Raw genomic sequence first — 20,446 nt, forward strand, 5'->3', positions numbered from 1 at the left:
AACTATAAGGGGTATGGATGCGACTGGACGGTAATTGGTTGTATCGTTTAATTTTTTCTTTGGATCTTTGGGAATTGGTGTGAGTAGTATATTGCCTTTTACTGCAAATTCTGATCAAGGGAATTCAGGTATAGAATCCGATCAATCTTTCAAAGCTTAGCCAAGATTGGGTGACAGAGCCGGTGGTGGAAGGCGGGGCTGGTGGTTGGGAGGTGGGGATAGTGCTGGGCAGACTTATACGGTCTGTGCCAGAGCCTGTGGTTGGGAGGCAGGGATAGTGCTGGGCAGACTTATAGGATCTGTGCCCTGAAAATGACAGATACAAATCAAGGTAAGGTATACACAAAAAGTAGCACATATGAGTTTATCTTGTTGGGCAGGCTGGATGGACCGTGCAGGTCTTTTTTCTGCCATCATCTACTATGTTATCCGAAGGAAAGAATCCATGTTGAAGCGTGAAATTTAAGTAGGAGGTGAGATCTGTAATGAAACGTTTAGGGGCTGATTTTAATAAGTAACTGGGGCATGTGTCTAATTTGCAGTGGGACTTGGTGAATTTGTTGATCGCTTGGGAGACTGTTTCCTCCTTCAGTGGATCAAAGTTTGTCCATAGTCGATCTGCTGGATATTCGTCAATAGCTGGGTCTAAGCAGTTAATGAATTTTTCATATTCAGTTGGGTTAGTAGGTGATGTAGAATTGTCACGTCTGTGGCCATGACCCCTCTCAGACTCACCTTATTTCCGGCGGTCAGCTTCTGAGCTGGCTCCTGTCTGTTTTTCCTGAGTTAGTTCTGTCTCTGTGTGCTGGCTGCGTTGGATTGTCCGTGTGCTGTTTCCCGTTCCAGACTTCAGCCCAGTCCAGTCCGGATCTTTCAGCCTGCCAGACTTGCTTGCTTTGTTTGAACCTACACAGCACCCGTAGTTGCCTGGTGATTTCTGCAGCTGAGCCTCAGCTGCTGCTGGGCTTATTAGCCATTTGGAAACTCTCTGCTTTGCCTTTGCATCATCTAAGGCCCTGAGGTTTGTTGGGGTGCTGTTTGCACTTCTGCTCAATCTGGTTTCTTGCCTTGATTCTTGTCTGTTTTAGTTAGTCTGTGGGTAGTTAGATTAGGTTGTTGTTTGTTGCTAGTCTTGTCTCTCAGTTATAGTTTTGTGTTTAGTCTTTGTCTGTTTGTGTCTTAGTGGCTGCTCTGCAGCTTCCAGTTCTGTGTCTTGTTATTCAGTGTTTTGTTCCCTGTTTTAGTGGCTGCTTGCAGCTTTCAGTCCTGTCCTTTACCTTATCCTTTCCTTGCCTTGCTGCCCCTGTATATTCCTTTCCCCTCTGACCCTAGTCCCTGGGCAGTCTAATTGGGATCCTGTTCCTGCCCTGTCCTGCCACCTGCACTCAGGGGCTCAACTCCTGAGGAACAGTGGTCAAGTGCAGGTGAAGTCTAGCTGGCCTTGTCAGAGTTCTGCCTTATCCCTGTGTGGGGTGGTTTTGCCTGCCACTGCCGCTCCTCGGCAGTGGCCCAAGGGCTTACAAACCCAGTTTCCAGCTTTGAAAACGTGACAAGAATGTAGTTTAATAATTTTCTTGTTGAAGTAGGTGGCTAAATCATTTGCTGATGGTGTTTCTGTATTAGTTGAGGTAATCGGTGAGGTGTCGAGAAGATTATGTACAAACGGAATAGCTTATGTATATCTTTGTAATCTGATCCAACTTTGGATTTATAATATGACCTTTTCGTTGTCTGATTGCATATTTATATTTTCTATGTTTTTCCACTCATTAAATGTTTGTTCATTTTTCCTTTTGATCCATGCTTGTTCAAGTCTTCTAACTTAATAAAATAAATAAAGTGTCAGATCCTCAAAAAGAAGAGTTGGATTCCCCGATGTCTCTAAATGAAGTGCTTAGGGGTAATAAAGGGACTAAAGGGAGGAACGTCACCTGGGATGGATGAGTATACAGCCAAATTTTACAAAATCTTTGCCTCAGAGTTAGCTCCTCTCCTGAGGAGGGTGGGCAACGCCTGCTTTTCGGAGAGTTCTCTGCCCCCCAAGTTTGCATGAGGCGGGGATATCAGTTCTTTTAAAACCAGGCCGAGACCCGACAGTATGTGGATCCTATAGACCGATATCTCTCCTGAATGTGGATGTCAAAATCCTAGCTAAAATAATGGCAGACCGCCTGAGCAAGGTACTGCCCAAGCTAGTCCACGAAGATCAGTCAGGCTTTGTCGCCCAAAGACAGGTAGCCGATAATATTAGGCAGTCCCTGAATATAATTTGGGGAGCCCAGAGGCAGGGGGATTCTTTGGCATTGTTGACAACGGACGCTGAGAAGGCCTTTGACAGAGTGGAGTGGTCCTATCTGTGGGAGGTTATGGAGTTCATGGGATTTGGGACGCCATTTGTGGGCTGGCTGAAGGGTTTATATGAGTCCCCGGTAGCTAGAATTAAAGTTAATGGAGGGTACTTGCATCAGTTAGTATCCAGAGGGGAACTCGCCAGGGATGTCCTCTATCCCCCTTGCTATTTTCTCTCTCTATAGAACCTCTGGCTCAGAGAGTTAGTTTATTAACAGACATCAGAGGGGTGCAATTGAGGGGGCAAGAACATAAGATAGCACTGTTCGCGGACGACATTTTATTTTATGTAGGAGCTCCACTGCTGACATTGCCCATCATTATTAGGGAGCTTAATACATTTGGTGGAATCTCGGGATTCAAAGTAAACTATGATAAATCTGAAATAATGGGGGTTACTATTCCGGATCAAGAGCTCGATAGTATGTTGCAGTCTTTTGCATTCAAAAAAGCAGATAAGTGCTTCCGGTACCTAGGTATTCAGATTCCATGAGATTTAACCCACTTGTATTCATTGAATTATATCCCCCTGTATAGGGAACTCCGGAGGGACTTGAGTAGATGGAAGAATGGGTGGTTATCGTGGTGGGGGAGAATATCAGCAATAAAAATGAATGTCCTACCCAGGTTGCTGTTCTTATTTCAATCGCTCCCGTTAAGGGTACCTAAGGGGGAACTAATGCGCCTTCAATCTGAAATATCAGGATTTTTATGTGGAGGGCGCCCTACCATATTATCATGGCAGGTAATGTGGGGAACAGTAGAACAGGGGGGCAGGGGCATGCCTAATTTGTTGTGGTACTATTGGGCAGCTCAATTAAAACAGATAGCGGAATGGAGTAGGGGGGTACAGTCCCCGGTGACTACTTTGGAGCAGTGTTTTGTGCCAGATGGTACACTAGATGGTATCCTCTGGGCCTCAGTGTCAGCCAACACCTATAAGCAATTGACACCCAATCCATTTATTTCACATTTGTTGACACTATAGAGCACATTAAAATACAAATTGCGGGGTACACGGGTCCTGTCAACTTACGCACAGATCACCCAGGAACCCGGGTTTCCAGCAGGTAGACAAGGAGGGGTATTTTCAGTTTGGTCCCATCAAGGATTAGTTAGATTTCGAGATTTTCTGGAAGATGGTAAAATTGGGTCGTTTGGTGAACTACAAGAGTCTTATGCTTTTTGCTTATCTACAGATTAAACACTTTATCACAGGGCAGGGATGGCTGAAGGCTGACCCAGAGGAGAAGGAGCATCTGGAGAACCTATGGGGCTCTATAGATAAATTGGGGAAGGTAATATCCATGTTGTATTGCCATCTCAGAGGACACAACTTTGCTAAACTACCCTACATGTTGGCGTGGGAAACGGACTTGGAATGTGAGTTGAGTATGGCAGAGTGGAAAGTGGTATGTTTGGAGGTGAAAAAAGCTTCTATATGCGTGTTAATAAAGGAGAATGCCTACAAGGTACTAAGTACACGTGACCGGGTGAAGACCATGTTTCCAGGTTCAGCGGATCAATGTTCAGGAAATCTTGACTGCCCCAACTTGACATTTCGTCCTTTAGATTGTAAGCTCCTTCGAGCAGGGACTGTCCTTCTTTGTTAAACTGTACAGCGCTGTGTAACCCTAGTAGCGCTTTAGAAATGTTAAGTAGTAGTAGTAGTATATTGGTACCTTTTTTCATGTGTGGTGGACATGTCCGTCTTTGCAGACCTTTTGGCTGGATGTAGCCCGAAATCTAACAACAGTTCTGGACTATGCATTTCCTTGTGAACCCAAATGGTGCCTATTGGGCTGGGGGAATAGGAGAGGGTTGAAATGGCAGCGACGTATCAAACGCCTTTGTCTAGCTGCCGGAAAAACTATTATTGCCTCGCACTGGAAATTAAGTTCTGGACCTACTATACAGAGTTGGATATCGAAAATCAAAGTGGTGGCAGAACTAGAAAAACTGACAGACCGCCGCACAGGGCGGTTCAGCCTGGAGGCGACAGAATGGACACATTTGGATCGAATATTGAAATTAGCTTAAGGGATATTTAAAGCAGGGCATAAGGGAGAGGGGGGCAGGGGTGGGAAGATATAGGGTGGGAGGGGGGAAGGGAAGCGCTCATTGGGGAAGGGAGGGGGGAACATGGCTCTAGGGCAAATGGGAGGGATGGGGGGGACATAGAAGGTGACACTTTGTAAAAGAAAGGTAGATAACATCAGTAATAACTGTTCGTATGTGAGCAACTAATCCCGGTTGATAATTGTTATCCCTACCATTGTTATCATCCTCCCCGTCTCATCTGCCCGCAACCTCGGAGTCATCTTCGACTCCTCCCTCTCCTTCTCTGCGCATATCCAGCAGATAGCCAAGACCTGTCGCTTCTTTCTCTATAACATCAGCAAAATGTGCCCTTTCCTCTCTGAGCACACCACCCGAACTCTCGTCCACTCTCTCATTACCTCTCGCCTTGACTACTGCAACCTACTCCTCACTGGCCTCCCACTTAGCCATCTATCCCCCCCTTCAATCTGTTCAGAACTCTGCTGCACGTCTTATCTTCCGCCTGGACTGATATGCTCATATCACCCGTCTCCTCAAGTCACTTCACTGGCTTCCGATCAGGTACCACATCCAGTTCAAGCTTCTCCTACTAACCTATAAATGCACTCAATCTGCAGCCCCTCACTACCTCTCTACCCTTATCTCCCCTTACGCTCCTACCCGAAACCTCCGCTCACAGGACAAATCCCTCCTCTCTGCACCCTTCTCCACCACTGCCAATTCCAGGCTCCGCCCTTTCTGCCTCACTTCTCCCTATGCTTGGAATAAACTTCCTGAGCCCATACGCCAAGCCCCCTCCCTGCCCATCTTCAAATCCTTGCTCAAAGCCCACCTCTTCAATGTCGCCTTTGGCACCTAACCATTCTCCGAGGACAAGCAGGCTGCTTGTTCTCACTGATGGGTGACGTCCACGGCAGCCCCCTCCAACCGGAAACTTCACTAGCAAAGGCCTTTGCTAGTCCTCGCGCGCCCATGCGCACCGCGCATGCGCGGCTGGCTTCCCGCCCAAACCGGCTCGTGTTCATCAGTCTTCTTTTGTCCGCGCTCGGGACGGTCGTGTTTTGCCGCCGTTTCGTGCCCCTCAAGTTGACCCTCGCGCGTCTTCGCGATTTTCATTAAAAAAAAAAAAGAGACCTTTTGGTCTTTGTCCCTTCCCGTGTGTCCAGTTTGTTTTCCCCGGCGTAAGTTTCCTTTCGCTATCGGGGTAGGCCTGTTTCGTGGCCTCGGTACGGGTTTTTTCTCTCTCCCTTATTTTTTGGTGCCTTCGTCGCCATCACGAATTTTGATTTCGCCGGCGTGATTTTTCCGCCCATGTCATCGAAGTCTCCCAGCGGCTTCAAGAAGTGCACCCAGTGAGCCCGGGTAATCTCGCTCACTGATAGGCACGCTTCGTGTCTTCAGTGTCTGGGGGCTGGGCACCGCCCGTAGGCCTGTAGTCTTTGTGCTCTTTTACAGAAGAGGACTCAGGTAGCGAGATTGGCCCACTGGAACGTGTTGTTCTCGGACTCTTCGTCGACAACAGCACCGGAGGCATCGACGGCATCGAGGTTTCGACCCTCTGCATCGTCGGTACCGAGACATCGGAAAGGCTGCGTCGGCGTCGGTGGTACCGGGACCTCCGCTGTTGCTGATGTCGTCGGACGGTGGTACTTCGACTGGAGTGCAGGTGAGGGCTGTCCATTCCCCTGCTGGTGGCGGAGAGCCTTCGGGTGGGTCTCCTCCTGCCCTGAGGGCTCCTGCGGTACAGCCCCCCCCCCCCCCCCGAGACCGGCCTTCTTCGGCCTCGGCCCCGAGGAAGCGACGGCTGGATTCTACGTCCTCGTCGGTACCGGGAAGCTCCGGTGACATGCTTCGTTTGAAGAAATCAAAGAAGCATCGACACCGGTCTCCTTCTCGCATCGGTACCGAGAGCTCTGGGTCGCCGAGGGAGTCGGCACCGAGAGGATCGCTCACCCTCTGTTCAGGAGGTGTCGATGCGCTCCACCTTGGACAGCCCGGAACCGCCTCCACGCCCAGAACAGACTCTGACCTCGACGCCTGCTTCCATGTCTTTCTCCACAGCCGCTCTGCATGAGAGTCTCCGGGCCGTTCTCCCAGAGATCCTGGGAGACCTGTTGCGCCCTTCCCCTCCGGTACCGGGGGTGCTTGCGCCACCGGTACCGTCGAGCGAGGCGCCGGCTGGCCCTTTGCCTGGGGTGAGGTCTCCTACATCGGTACCGCTTGCGGTGCCAGTGGCTGCCGCCTCCCAGGAAGACTCCCCGACGACGTCGGCGGAGGGAGCTTCGCCGGTGCTGGCGAGGGAGTCTACCTCTCCACACTCCCACCGTGGCCGTGTTTCCACGGAGTCGAGTCAGGCACGGCTTCAGACACAGGTTCGTGAACTTGTGTCTGATACCGATGGTGAGGCCTCGTTGGAGGAGAGGACATCAGATATTTCTCTGACGAGGAGTCTGATGGCCTTCCTTCTGATCCCACTCCCTCCCCTGAAAGGCAGCTTTCTCCTCCCGAGAGTCTGTCTTTCGCGGCCTTTGTCCGGGAGATGTCTACGGCCATCCCCTTCCCGGTGGTTGTGGAGAATGAGCCCAGGGCTGAAATGTTTGAGCTCTTGGACTATCCTTCTCCACCTAAGGAAGCGTCCACTGTACCCATGCATCATGTCCTAAAAAAGTCATTGCTGGCGAACTGGACCAAGCCCTTAACTAATCCGCACTTTCCCAAGAAGATAGAGTCCCAGTACCGGATCCATGGGGACCCACAGCTGATGCGCACTCAGTTGCCTCACGACTCTGGTGTTGTGGATCTGGCCCTAAAGAAGGCTAAGAGTTCTAGGGAGCATGCTTCGGCGCCCCTGGGCAAGGACTCTAGAACCTTAGACTCCTTTGGGAGGAAGCCCTACCATTCTTCAATGCTCGTGGCCAAGATTCAGTCCTACCAGCTCTACACGAGCATTCACATGCGGAACAATGTGCGTCAGTTGGCGGGCTTGGTGGACAAGCTCCCTTCTGAGCAAGCCAAGCCGTTTCAGGAGGTGGTCAGGCAGCTGAAAGGCGTGCAGAAAATTCCTGGCCAGAGGGGTATATGATACCTTTGATGTTGCGTCCAGGGCCGCTGCTCAAGGTGTGGTGATGCGCAGACTCTCGTGGCTGCGTGCCTCCGACCTGGAGAATAGAATCCAGCAGCGAATTGCGGACTCCCCTTGCCGAGCGGACAACATTTTTGGAGAAAAAGTCGAACAGGTGGTAGAGCAGCTCCACCAGCGGGATAACGCTTTCGACAAATTCTCCCTCCGGCAGCCTTCAGAATCTACCTCTTCAGGTAGACGTTTTTATGGGGGAAGGAGGACTGTTCCCTACTCTTCTGGTAAGCGTAGGTACAATCCTCCCTCTTGACAGCCTGCAGCCCAGGCTAAGCCCCAGCGCGCTCGCTCTCGTCAGCAGCGTGCGCCTCAGCAAGGCCCCACAGCTCCCCAGCAAAAGCAGGGGGTGAGCTTTTGACTGGCTCCAGAAGAGCATAGCCGATGTCAAAGTGTCTGTGCCAGGCGATCTGCCGGTCAGGGGGAGGTTGAAAGTTTTTCACCAAAGGTGGCCTCTCATAACCTCCGACCAGTGGGTCCTCCAAATAGTCCAGCAAGGATACACCCTAAATTTGGCCTCGACACCTCCAAATTGCCCACCGGGAGCTCAATCCTTTAGCTTCCAGCACAAGCAGGTACTTGCAGAGGAACTCTCCGCCCTTCTCAGTGCCAATGCGGTCGAGCCCGTGCCATCCGGGCAAGAAGGGCTGGGATTCTATTCCAGGTACTTCCTTGTGGAAAAGAAAACAGGGGGGATGCGTCCCATCCTAGACCTAAGGGCCCTGAACAAATATCTGGTCAAGGAAAAGTACAGGATGCTTTCCCTGGGCACCCTTCTTCCCATGATTCAGCAAAACGATTGGCTATGCTCTCTGGACTTAAAGGATGCTTATACACACATCCCGATACTGCCAGCCCACAGACAGTATCTTCGATTTCGTCTGGGGTCACGTCACTTCCAGTACTGTGTGCTACCCTTTGGGCTCGCCTCTGCGCCCAGAGTGTTCACGAAGTGCCTAGCTGTGGTAGCAGCAGCGCTTCGCAGGCTGGGAGTGCACGTGTTCCCTTATCTCGACGATTGGCTGGTGAAGAACACATCCGAGGCAGGAGCTCTACAGTCCATGCAGATGACTATTCGCCTCCTGGAGCTACTGGGGTTTGTGATAAATTATCCAAAGTCCCACCTTCTCCCAGTACAGAGCCTCGAATTCATAGGAGCTCTGCTGGATTCTCGGACGGCTCGGGCCTATCTCCCAGAGACGAGGGCCAACAATCTGCTGTCCCTCGTCACCCGGGTACGAGCGTCCCAGCAGATCACAGCTCGGCAGATATTGACATTGCTTGGCCACATGGCCTCCACAGTCCATGTGACTCCCATGGCACGCCTTCACATGCGATCTGCTCAATGGACCCTAGCTTCCCAGTGGTTTCAGGCTGCTGGGGATCTAGAGGACGTGATCCACCTGTCCACGAGTTTTCTCGAATCCCTGTATTGGTGGACAATTTGGACCAATTTGACTCTAGGACGCCCCTTCCAAATTTCTCAGCCACAAAAGGTGCTGACTACGGATGCGTCTCTCCTGGGGTGGGGAGCTCATGTCGATGGACTTCACACCCAAGGAAGCTGGTCCCTCCAGGAACGCGATCTGCAGATCAATCTCCTGGAGTTACGAGCGATCTGGAACGCTCTGAAGACTTTCAGAGATCGGCTGTCCCATCAAATTATCCAAATTCAGACAGACAACCAGGTTGCCATGTATTACATCAACAAGCAGGGGGGCACCGGACCTTGCCCCCTGTGTCAGGAAGCCGTCAGCATGTGGCTCTGGGCTCGCCGTTACGGCATGTGGCTCCAAGCCACATATCTGACAGGCGTAAACAACAGTCTGGCCGACAGGTTGAGCAAGATTATGCAACCTCATGAGTGGTCGCTCAACTCCAGAGTGGTGCGCCAGATTTTCCAAGTGTGGGGCACCCCCTTGGTAGATCTCTTTGCATCTCGAGCCAACCACAAGGTCCTTCAGTTCTGTTCCAGACTTCAGGCCCACGGTCGACTGGCATCGGATGCCTTCCTCCTGGACTGGGGGGAAGGTCTGCTGTATGCTTATCCTCCCATACCTCTGGTGGGGAAGACTTTGTTGAAACTCAAGCAAGACCGGGGCACCATGATTCTGATTGCTCCCTTTTGGCCGCGTCAGATCTGGTTCCCTCTTCTTCTGGAGTTGTCCTCTGAAGAACCCTGGAGATTGGAGTGTTTTCCGACCCTCATCACACAGGATGAAGGGGCGCTTCTGCATCCCAACCTCCGGTCTCTGGCTCTCACGGCCTGGATGTTGAGAGCGTAGACTTTGCCTCTTTGGGTCTGTCGGAGAGTGTCTCCCGTGTCTTGCTTGCTTCCAGGAAAGATTCCACTAAGAGGAGTTACTTCTTTTTATGGAGGAGGTTTGCCGTCTGGTGTGACAGCAAGGCCTTAGATCCTCGCTCCTGTTCTACACAGACCCTGCTTGAATACCTTCTGCACTTGTCTGAGTCTGGTGGAAGGTAAGCCGATCTCAGGGCAGCCTTTAGTTGTTCGCTTCATGAGAGGTTTGCTTTTGTCAAAGACCCCCGTCAAACCTCCTACAGTGTCATGGGATCTCAATGTCGTTCTCACCCAGCTGATGAAACCTCCTTTTGAGCCACTGAACTCCTGCCATCTGAAGTACTTGACCTGGAAGGTCATTTTCTTGGTGGCAGTTACTTCAGCTCGTAGAGTCAGTGAGCTTCAGGCCCTGGTAGCCCAGGCCCCTTACACCAAATTTCATCATAACAGAGTAGTCCTCCGCACTCACCCTAAGTTCTTGCCGAAGGTAGTGTCGGAGTTCCATCTGAACCAGTCAATTGTCTTGCCAACATTCTTTCCCCGTCCTCATTCCTGCCCTGCTGAACGTCAGCTACACACATTGGACTGCAAAAGAGCATTGGCCTTCTATCTGGAGTGGACACAGCCCAACAGATAGTCCGCCCAATTGTTTGTTTCTTTTGATCCCAACAGGAGGGGAGTGGCTGTGGGGAAACGCACCATATGCAATTGGCTAGCAGATTGCATTTCCTTCACTTACGCCCAGGCTGGGCTGGCTCTTGAGGGTCATGTCACGGCTCACAATGTCAGAGCTATGGCTGCGTCAGTGGCCCACTTGAAGTCAGCCACTATTGAAGAGATCTGCAAAGCTGCGACGTGGTCATCTGTCCACACATTCACATCTCATTACTGCCTGCAGCAGGATACCCGACGCGACAGTCGGTTTGGGCAGTCAGTGCTTCAGAATCTGTTCGGGGTTTAGAATCCAACTCCACCCCCCTAGGCCCATGTTTATTCTGTTCCAGGCTACACTCTCAGTTAGTTGGATAAAATGTTAGGTCAATCTCAGTTATGTCCTTGCCGTTGCGAGGCCCAATTGACCATGTTTGTTGTTTTGAGTGAGCCTGGGGGCTAGGGATACCCCATCAGTGAGAACAAGCAGCCTGCTTGTTCTCGGAGAAAGCGAATGCTACATACCTGTAGAAGGTATTCTCCGAGGACAGCAGGCTGATTGTTCTCACAAACCCGCCCGCCTCCCCTTTGGAGTTGTGTCATCCCTTGTCTTTGTCTTGCAACATACGGGACTGACGAACACGAGCCGGTTCGGGCGGGAAGACTGCCGCGCATGCGCGGTGCGCATGGGCGCGTGAGGACTAGCAAAGGCCTTTGCTAGTGAAGTTTCCAGTTGGAGGGGGCTGCTGTGGACGTCACCCATCAGTGAGAACAATCAGCCTGCTGTCCTCGGAGAATACCTTCTACAGGTATGTAGCATTCGCTTTATACCTCTATTCAGGAAATCTAGACTGCCTCAATTTGATTATCTGCACATTTTGTCCATTAGATTGTAAGCTCCTTTGAGCAGGGACAGTCCTTCTTTGTTAAACTGTACAGCGCTGCGTAACCCTAGTAGCGCTTTAGAAATGTTAGTAGTAGTAGTAGTTTGTGAGTTTTTCAATAAAAATTCAAAGTAAAAAAAAAATAATGTCAGATTATTGTAATCTGCTTTATGTGAGCTGTTCGAAAATATTATATCAAAGATTACAGACACTACAAAATACTTCAGCTAGGTTGATCAACAAATGGGAAAGAGCAACCCCTTGGCTTAAGCGAATGCTTTGGCTACCTATAGAAGCATGAACACTCTCTTTCAATTATGCATACTAGTATTTAATTTTTTATTTTATGTTTTTTTAGCTCCTGTGTAATTTTATGCCAATACTGTCTTTTTGTTCATCTGGAAAAGTTTTTTGTTCTAAAAATCAGTTAGTTTAATTTTCCTTCCATTGCTCAGGTAAAATCCAAATGTGCTCATAGTTTGCTGATTTCTGATCAGTCTACTAAGATTTGGAATGCTTTGCCACATACGATTAGGTTGGAAACAAATTATGAGATTAAGGAAGAAACAAAAGAACGTATCTACTTAACCAATATTTAGGCAATTAATCTGTTATAATAGTATTTGAATTTGTTGATTCCCAGTTTTAAATTTGCTGAATGATGTTCTTATAATCCGCATTGGACTTTGTTGGTAAATTAGCACTATAGAAATCCTTATTAAAAGCTAGAAGTATTTATTTAAAGGAAAGGGGGAAAAGTGCTTCAGACAGTTGGGCTTTGTTGGTGAAAGTTTCTTAGGCTCTAATTTTATTCATTTTATTTATTTGTTATTTGTATTAGTGCATGATTAAGGTACACTAGATAATTCCCTATCCTCAGAGGGTTTACAGTCTGTTTGTACCTGAGAAAAGATCACAAGGAACAGCAGCAGGATTTGAACCCTCGCTTCTCTCAACCACTAGGCTTCAGCAGTTGTTCTTTCCAAAGCATCTGATGGCCACTTAATTATGGCTGTTTAGATTCATTGTTTGTTTGTTTTTTCTCTCTGCCATCAGTTTTGCATTTTAATCTGTGGCCTGCTGACTTTCTTGGCTGTACTGGGCAGTTACATCCCTGGCATTCTGTTGTCATACCTGCTGCGTAAGTACATAAATCATAGGATGCATCAGATTGGCTATAGATGTTCCCACATAACACATTGAGGTACTGTGTGGTATCTACAACTTAGTTTCATCATTTCTGGTTTTACATGTACCTGGTGCAGTTAACCAGGAGGGACAGGTGCCCAGAATGAAAGTATTGTGTCATACCTCCTATGTATAATTTTGTTTTTAACAGGTTTCTTCATTTACCTTTAATTGCCTCCATCAACAAAAGTGACTCAAATGGAAGCTGTAATCTTAGAAAGCACCTTGAGCCTGTCAAGCTTCAGAAACATTAAAATTATTTTAATGTAGAAGAAAGGGCTCCTGCAGAGATGAAAAATTGGCAGATTATTTCACAGATTCACTATCAGCAGGATTCCTCTCTTTGCCTAAATAACTGTCTAGATAGAGCTGTCTCTGTACACAGCCCTTTGAAAGACATACCAGGGCGCCCCTAAAAATGTACAGAGAGTTCAGATCATGCAGTAAGTGGCATGCTTCAAAGAGGAGTGAATTCAGAAATGTGAGCCACAAAGGTAAATGCAGAGAGGGGAGAGCTGCGAGAAAAAGCCCAGAGAGTAATGAAGCCTGAGAAAGCAGATAGTGACGTCTGTCAATAGGAGCACATATATGAAACAAGGTGTTCCCTAACCAATGTTACTTGTTTTCCTATTAGTGCTTTTCGTTCTGTTGTGGCCCCTAGCAATGTACCACAGGCTGGGAGAACGCATTTACAGGAGAATGGAGCCAGCCCTGCAGAGGCTGGATTTCAGCGTCCAAGGATACATGATGTCAAAACGGAGAGAGAGGCAAAGTATGTATAAAAAACAAGACAATGTACAAAGTCATGATCATACATGCTAATAGAGCTGTCAGCAAGTGGAGCAGGTCTGTTGCCTCTCACTGAGCAGCTTATATGAGTTTGAGTACTTCCAACACAGAATGAAACATTGTGGTAGAACCAGAGAGATTAGGAAATGAAGAGCGTAGTTGCTTTGGTTGGTACTTAAGCATTATGGTATTTTTATAGTTCCTTGGGAGCCATTTCTCACCAGCATAAGAATGCACAAATTTCTCAGGTGATAGTGCTTTGTGTAATATTGAAGAATATTTGCCCAATCCTTCTATATAACCAGGGAGCCATTTGAATTTGCATCTAATTGCCTTTCCAAGTTACAGTAAGTAGGTCTACCCCAGAGAAAGCTAAGACCATTTCTGGGATAGTGGAGGGTAAAGCGACTGCTCTTGCACACAGAGGGGCAGAGGGAGATGTGGGTTTCAGACATGGGCATTCTTAGTTCTTAGCCCACTGCTGTAATGACTGTAATGCTGTTGTTTTTGTTTAATCTTGAAACTGTCTGAAAAGATATTTATAACATGATTAATTTTTTTCCATAGTTTTGGGTTGGTTTTTTTTTTAATTATGATTTTGGGAACTAAATGTTGTACTCTTATCAGTGTAATGATAGCAGTCGTGTCTTCTGTGTTGTTTTCTTGTATGATTTATAGTGGCATTCTCCTTTGTTTTTGGTGGGGGTTTTTTTTTTTATGTATTCCAAAGCATCTCAGATTGAGCAAAGACAGGATGTAAAGTAAAGTGACTGTTCTTCCACAATCTGGACGCTGTCTTTCAAATGCAAGCAGTGTTTTGTGGCTGGTGGTTTTAAATGCTCACTGTAACGCCAATAAAACTTAGAACTGCAGCCGATAGTGAATTTAGAGAGGGGGACCAGGTCTGGTGGAGTGAGTATTGCACTTTTTCAGAAGACATTCTGGCTCAAAAGTTCACTTCTGTCACTGACCCTGTGTGATTTTTCTCCTTGTGCCTCTGTTCTGATCCAGTATGTGAGACATTTAAATAAGTCACTTTACTATACTATACTATATTGATACTTCTATACCACCTTTGACGATGTCTTCAAAGTGATTTACATTGAGATACGTCATAGTCTGACATTTAAAAAAAACATTTTGTAGAAAAAAAAATAAAATCTTTTATGCACGGTTAATTAAAACAAGTACAATTTTAAAGCCTTACAAAATAAGCTGTAGTTGGCAATAGTCTGAAGGCAAATGGAATAGAGTTCCAAACCTTAGGACCCTGGAATAAGAGTGTTTCCAGACTGATTTTAGCTTCAGATTCTTTATATCTAAGGTTGGTTTTTTTGAGCTCCTCAAATGTCCTCTAATTCGTAAAGGTGGTAGCAATTGGCCTACCATAATCGAATTCTGCCCATACACACTTTTATCTTTATCTCCTTGTGCCTCCATGACTTAGTTTAAAAACAAGGTGAATGTCTTGTTTTCCAGAATTATATTTGCAGTTTGCAGTGGACTGCTGGACTGGCGATTTGGATTTTTAAAATGTAACTGGATCAATGATTAAATTCTGTTTTACTAATCTGAGATGCATCTTTGCTGCTGGCTTTGCATACATATTTTAAAAATACAGTACTAGAAGGTTTCTGTGCCTGATGTCTGTAATGGGATTTTCCTGTTGTATCCAGTGCGGTACCGAGTGCTTTCTCATGAACCTGCCAATGATGGAAGTGACAGTGAAGAAGAACTTGCTGCATTCTGCCCAAAGGTAACAGGAATCTGAGAGAGCAAATTCTTAATGCTGCTTTTAGCCAAACCCCTCAATGTATAAGTCAGATACAGCCAATGAGCTTCTGTAGCCAAGAGGTCAGGATGCAGGCTTGCTTACAATTACCTTTTAGGATTGACCTTCTGATTTAAGCATTAGATGTCAGTGTAAGAACAGACACTGGCTCCAGCCTCTATATCTCAGGAACATGGAGCCCCCTTAGCACCATAAAGGGTAGAATCTGGAGTCAAAGGTGAAATCCAGGCTTCTCATTTGGGAATATAGAGAATGAACTATTGAGTATTTTGGCCTGGTCCAGGCCTGTCTATTTTCAGATACTTCTTAACCAATTTTAAGCTTCTCCAAGCTGTATGCAGTACTAGGCCCTTGACCCCATATGCTCCACTTTGCAGTCCATGCGCCTTCATAATTAAAGAACAGTGGTAACATCTGTACAGGAAGCAGATTCTGAAAGGTACAAAAAAAAAAAAAAAAACAACCTTGTTTTCCATTACTTAGCATCCCACTATTCCAGAACCTGGTCCATCAACCAACAGGTGGTGATAGAGAACTGAAAACTGAGCTGAGATAAGACATATTTCTCTTGGCATCCAGTCCAGCTCCTCAGTATTTTCTATCTCCAGCAGTTGGATGGACACGCTTTTCAGCCTCTGGATCTGAGTGATTTGCTCCTGGTCCAGTTGGTCAACTAGTCCTCATTTGTGCTTTGCCGGTGTCTTGAGTCTGCATAGTCACATCTGGAGGTCTTCAGATCCTTGTCTCTGGTATCCAGCGAATTTACTTCTTCCCTCCCTTCACCTTTCCCCTGATTCCTGTGCAGCTCTCCTTTCCAGCACAACAGCATAAAAAAAGAAAAAGAGAGAGAAAGAGGAGAAGGAAAGAGGTTTACTGGAGAGCATGTGACAGAGTATCAGTCCAGATTCTGCCTCATCTGGGGTAAAACTTAGGGAAACTGTGAGCTTAGGGGGAGCAGCTAGCAGTCTGACTAAAGTTTAACTCAGAACCACTTGGAGGGCTGCAAGTTCTACTTGGTGCAACAGAGGGATCCTGGCTTACCACTTGGGACCATGTGGTGCTGCTCTTGTGAGAGTTGGGATAAATGGTGACTCCCACAGAGGCAATTAAGGGGTGTTCCTGCTATGGGACCCGCTGGCATTGGGGTGTTGCAGTGGATGCAAACTTGGAATTCCGTGAGATGCAGAGGAAAAGATTTGGGTCAACATCCAAATATACTAGGGACTTTGGATTCGGCAGAGCCGGTGTACTTTTCGATCTATGAGCACATGGGAATGGCCGCCATTTTGTCGGGGCTGACTGGCAGTGAGGAACAGCCTCAGTCTGATCACACATGGAGCACAACTGCCACTTTAAAACCTCAGAGCCCGACAGAGCATTCAGCTGCATCAGGATCTTTGTTTTCTCCAGAGTTCATATTTCTCTTACACCAGGCCTGTAGACTGAAGCAGAGACAGTCTGAGTTTCTGCAAGGTGCTTCCGTTTCTCACCCCTCTGGCTCCTAAGAGATCTTGTTTAGACCTCCAAGAGTAGGCAGATGACTCTCTCTTCTTCTCCCTCTTTATCTGATGTGGCCTCACTCTATTCAGAGGCGCCATCATTAAAGGAGGTGTTAGAGGAGGTAGAGCTCCTCCCTGATGATAGGGATGACCAGAAAGTACTGAGGCTGTTTCATAAAGTGATCTCGGTACTCTAATTTCTGAGGCAGTGACGGTACCCAGGAATGCCAACCCTGCTGCTCGTTCCTTCATCCACCTTCACTTCCCAAACTGTAAGGGTGTCAAGTACAGGAGGATCTTCACCTCGTCTTTCCGCTATTGGAGTCCTAAGCACTGGAATGCTCTCCCGCAACACCTTAAAACTCAAGCGGACCATGCCCTCTTCAAGAAGTTGTTGAAGACCTACTTCTTTGCCAAGACCTACTCCTCACTTTATACCGCTGCTTGATGCACCCTCCCTGGCTCCTACCCTGCTAGTTCACCCTGTTAGATGCTTCTCCCCCTGCATACTCCTTGTATACTCTTCTAAGTTTTCCTATTCTGTATTTTATTTAATATTTGTAAGCCACATTGTGCCTGCATGAGTGGGGAAAATGTGGGATATAAGTGAACCATAAATAAAAACTGTCCATTGAGGAACTTTCTGCTTGGGGGTTAGAGGTCCTTCTAAGGCCTTCCAGATGCACCCTGACATTCAAGACCTGATTACAATAAAATGGGTCTCAACAAACATGGGGCTGAGAGTGGGAAGAGCCATGGCTAAGAACATAAGAATATATAAATGAAATCACCAAAGAAATCCACTGAAAACAAAAGAAAATAACCACTGCAAAAAAAAAAAGGAAGGAAAAGCCTCAAAGAGCTCAAGATCACAAACGATCTAATGAGCTGGAAGGATCCAAAAGATCTGTTACTCCTTTCATCATTGGCATAAAAACCTTTCACAAAACAAATTTTCCAAAAGTTTATATATGATCACTTACAAATACTCGTCAAGTGCATATCTTCTGTAAAGAATAAGTTGACAGACACTTACCATTAATGAGTCCAAAAGCATGAATGTGTCCAGAGTTCAAAGTTAAAGCCCAACTCAAAACCAAGCCACTGCTGTGCTAAAGATTCACACGCCCCTGAGCCAATGATGGCCAGCGTTCGCTATGCTTCTTCAGGGTCCACGGCGGCAGGATGCTTTCTCTGAAAAAATAAATGAAATAATATGAGGCAGGTTCAACAAATACTCCAGGGCACAAAATAATACAAACACAGTCTCGTACAGGCACAGTGTTAATCATTTATCCACTCTTTTATATGATGAAAACAAAATGGCTTCTATTTAAACCCCAAAGTGACGTCAGGCGCTGTCAGTCGAAACTGCCAATAAAAACAATATTGGCATGACAGAACAAAAGACTTAAACCTTCAAGTGAAACTTTCAAATTGAAAAATTTGAAAAAGTGAAAAACTAGGTTCCAAAGAATAACGCTTGAAAAACCACTTCTGTTCCAGTTGCAGAAGAATCCTCCATCTCCGCTTCTATAAGGGGGTGAGACATGTTGTAAGATCAGGCATTGGAGGTCAGATAAAGAATGCTGATATTTTTCACAGTGTGTGACCAATGGGAGTCCAGTCTTCTTGGTGAGCAGCAAGCTCTTATGCTCAGTCGAATTGATAATCTGCAGGAAGTTTGTCCCACATATGCTTTTCTACACGGGCAAGTCAAATAATACACCACAAAATCGGAATTGCAAGACGTATGTGTTTTCAAGGGATATCTCTTTTGATCAACAGGGTTAATGAAAACACAGGTCTCGATTATAACTTCATACACTCCACAATTCACACAGTCTTAACACTTGAGGAAGAGATAACACAAAGTGGGGGCAAAACTGCTGGACTCAGGTGCTCCTTGAAATTCTTGTTCCTGCTGTATGAAAATCATAGAGAGGATTCGCTGAACTCAGGGACACATTTTATTAATCCCCAATGTTTGCGTATACTTCTAGCAATCCTAGAGGAAAATACATTATATTGCATCACATAGGTTATAATGTCCTCTTTAACTGTTAAACCCAATACAGGTTTTGGTGCTAAGAGAAGTTCTCGATTATTGAACTTAGCTTGGAGGTACGCCTTGTGAACTACATCTGCAGGGTACCCTCGTGCTCGAAGATTAGCCAATAATTCAAGGTAAACTGTTCTTCCATATCATCATGCTGATCAATCCATAGACTGGTGGGTTGTGTCCATCTACCAGCAGGTGGAGATAGAGAGCAAACTTTTGCCTCCCTATATGTGGTCATGTGCTGCCGGAAACTCCTCAGTATGTTCTCTATCTCAGCAGGTGGTGGTCACACACAGCAGCAGCTCTGGCTAGGCCTCCAAGCCTAATTTTTAGATTTTGTTGAGTGCCTGGGGTTGAGGGCTCTTTTTGAGCAAGTGCAAACCTGGTGGTGCCAGGTCCCTCCTTTTCTCCCCCCTCCCGCTGGCTCCGTTTAAAAAAAAAAAAAAAATTTTTGAACGTCCTTAAAGGCGTTTATTTCGACGTTTATTTAAACGTTATTGCAGCTACTCACTGGGACACCAGGTCGTTACAGCTCGGAGCGGAAAGCAGGTAATTTTTACCTTTTATAGCGGGCAGGGGGTTCCCCGATTGATCTCCACGTGGCCTATGGCGTCGGAGGGCGAGGGCGCAAAGAGTCGCTCCCCGGATCGCTTGGGCGCTTCTAGAGGGGATGCGGGGGTCTTAAAGTCTGATTCGCCCTTGTTGGGTGACAGTTTCGTGGCCGATGAGTGTCCCGGTCCTTCCTCCGGTGTGGCGGTTTTTCCCGCCATAAACGCCCATCCCCCGCTGCTTGCCTCCGCCATCTTGGCCGGCCACGCGGCTCGGACGGCTTCTTCTTGGGCCGCCCTTGAGGTAGGAGACATTAATGCCATGAACGCCCTTAATTTGGGCGACGGCACAAAAGCGGCTAAAGTTAAGCGCCGTTCTTCCCGCGCGGCTCCTTCGCGGAGTGTCGCACCGGACGCCATCTTGGATGCGCAGCATGTCTCTCCCCCGCTCTTGCGAGCGCCGGTTGAGGGTGCGTCTAGGGTTGTAGCCCAGGCTGCGGAAGTGCACAGTCTGGGGGGTTTCTCCCCCGAGTTTGTTTTGCTGCTGCATCAGGCCTTCCTTATGCAAAACGCTGCCCCTGCTCCCTCGTCTGGTAAAGAGGTTGAAGCCCCCGGAGGTAAACGCCCTCGGGTTGATTCCCAGGCCTTGGAGGACTTTGTCTCCTCCGATGTTGATGAGGGCAGCGTATCTGAGTTCTCCCAACGGTCCTTTGCGGATTCCTTGGAGGAGACGGATCCCCGCTCGGATGGAGCGGATGACCCCTCTGCAGCACGGCTCTTTAGCTCAGAGGATTTGCCCAACCTGTTAGTGCAGGCCATGGGCATTTTGAAGATTTCCTCTCCGGAGGACGTCTGTCCCTCAGCCCCTGTTGGCTCTGCCATTATGCTGGGGATGAAGCGCCCGCCTAGAACCTTCCACGTGCATGATGCCATGCACACCTTAATTTCGGCTCAATGGGATGTCCCGGAAGCGAGCCTTAAAGTGGCTAGGGCTATGTCCCGCCTCTATCCTTTGCCTGAAAGTGAACGTGAGGCCTATCTGTGGCCTACCGTGGATTCTTTAATCACTGCGGTGACTAAGAAAACGGCGTTGCCGGTGGAAGGTGGCACGGCCCTAAAGGACGCCAAGACAGAAGATTGGAGGCGGCCTTAAGGTCGTCCTTTGAGGCGGCTGCTTTAAGTTTGCAG

General features: G+C 47.6%; 1 protein-coding gene across 1 annotated transcript in view; it reads left to right on the forward strand.

Annotated features, from left to right (window-relative positions):
• RETREG3 (reticulophagy regulator family member 3) overlaps positions 1-20,446 on the forward strand; it is a 169,574-nt gene that overhangs the window by 116,099 nt on the left and 33,029 nt on the right. The window contains 3 exon segments of the mRNA XM_030221275.1: positions 12,437-12,521; positions 13,203-13,340; positions 15,034-15,113. Coding sequence (XP_030077135.1) covers positions 12,437-12,521; positions 13,203-13,340; positions 15,034-15,113 — 303 coding nt within the window.

This window comes from Microcaecilia unicolor, chromosome 12, assembly GCF_901765095.1.
Source record: "Microcaecilia unicolor chromosome 12, aMicUni1.1, whole genome shotgun sequence".
NCBI classification, from domain to species: domain Eukaryota; kingdom Metazoa; phylum Chordata; class Amphibia; order Gymnophiona; family Siphonopidae; genus Microcaecilia; species Microcaecilia unicolor.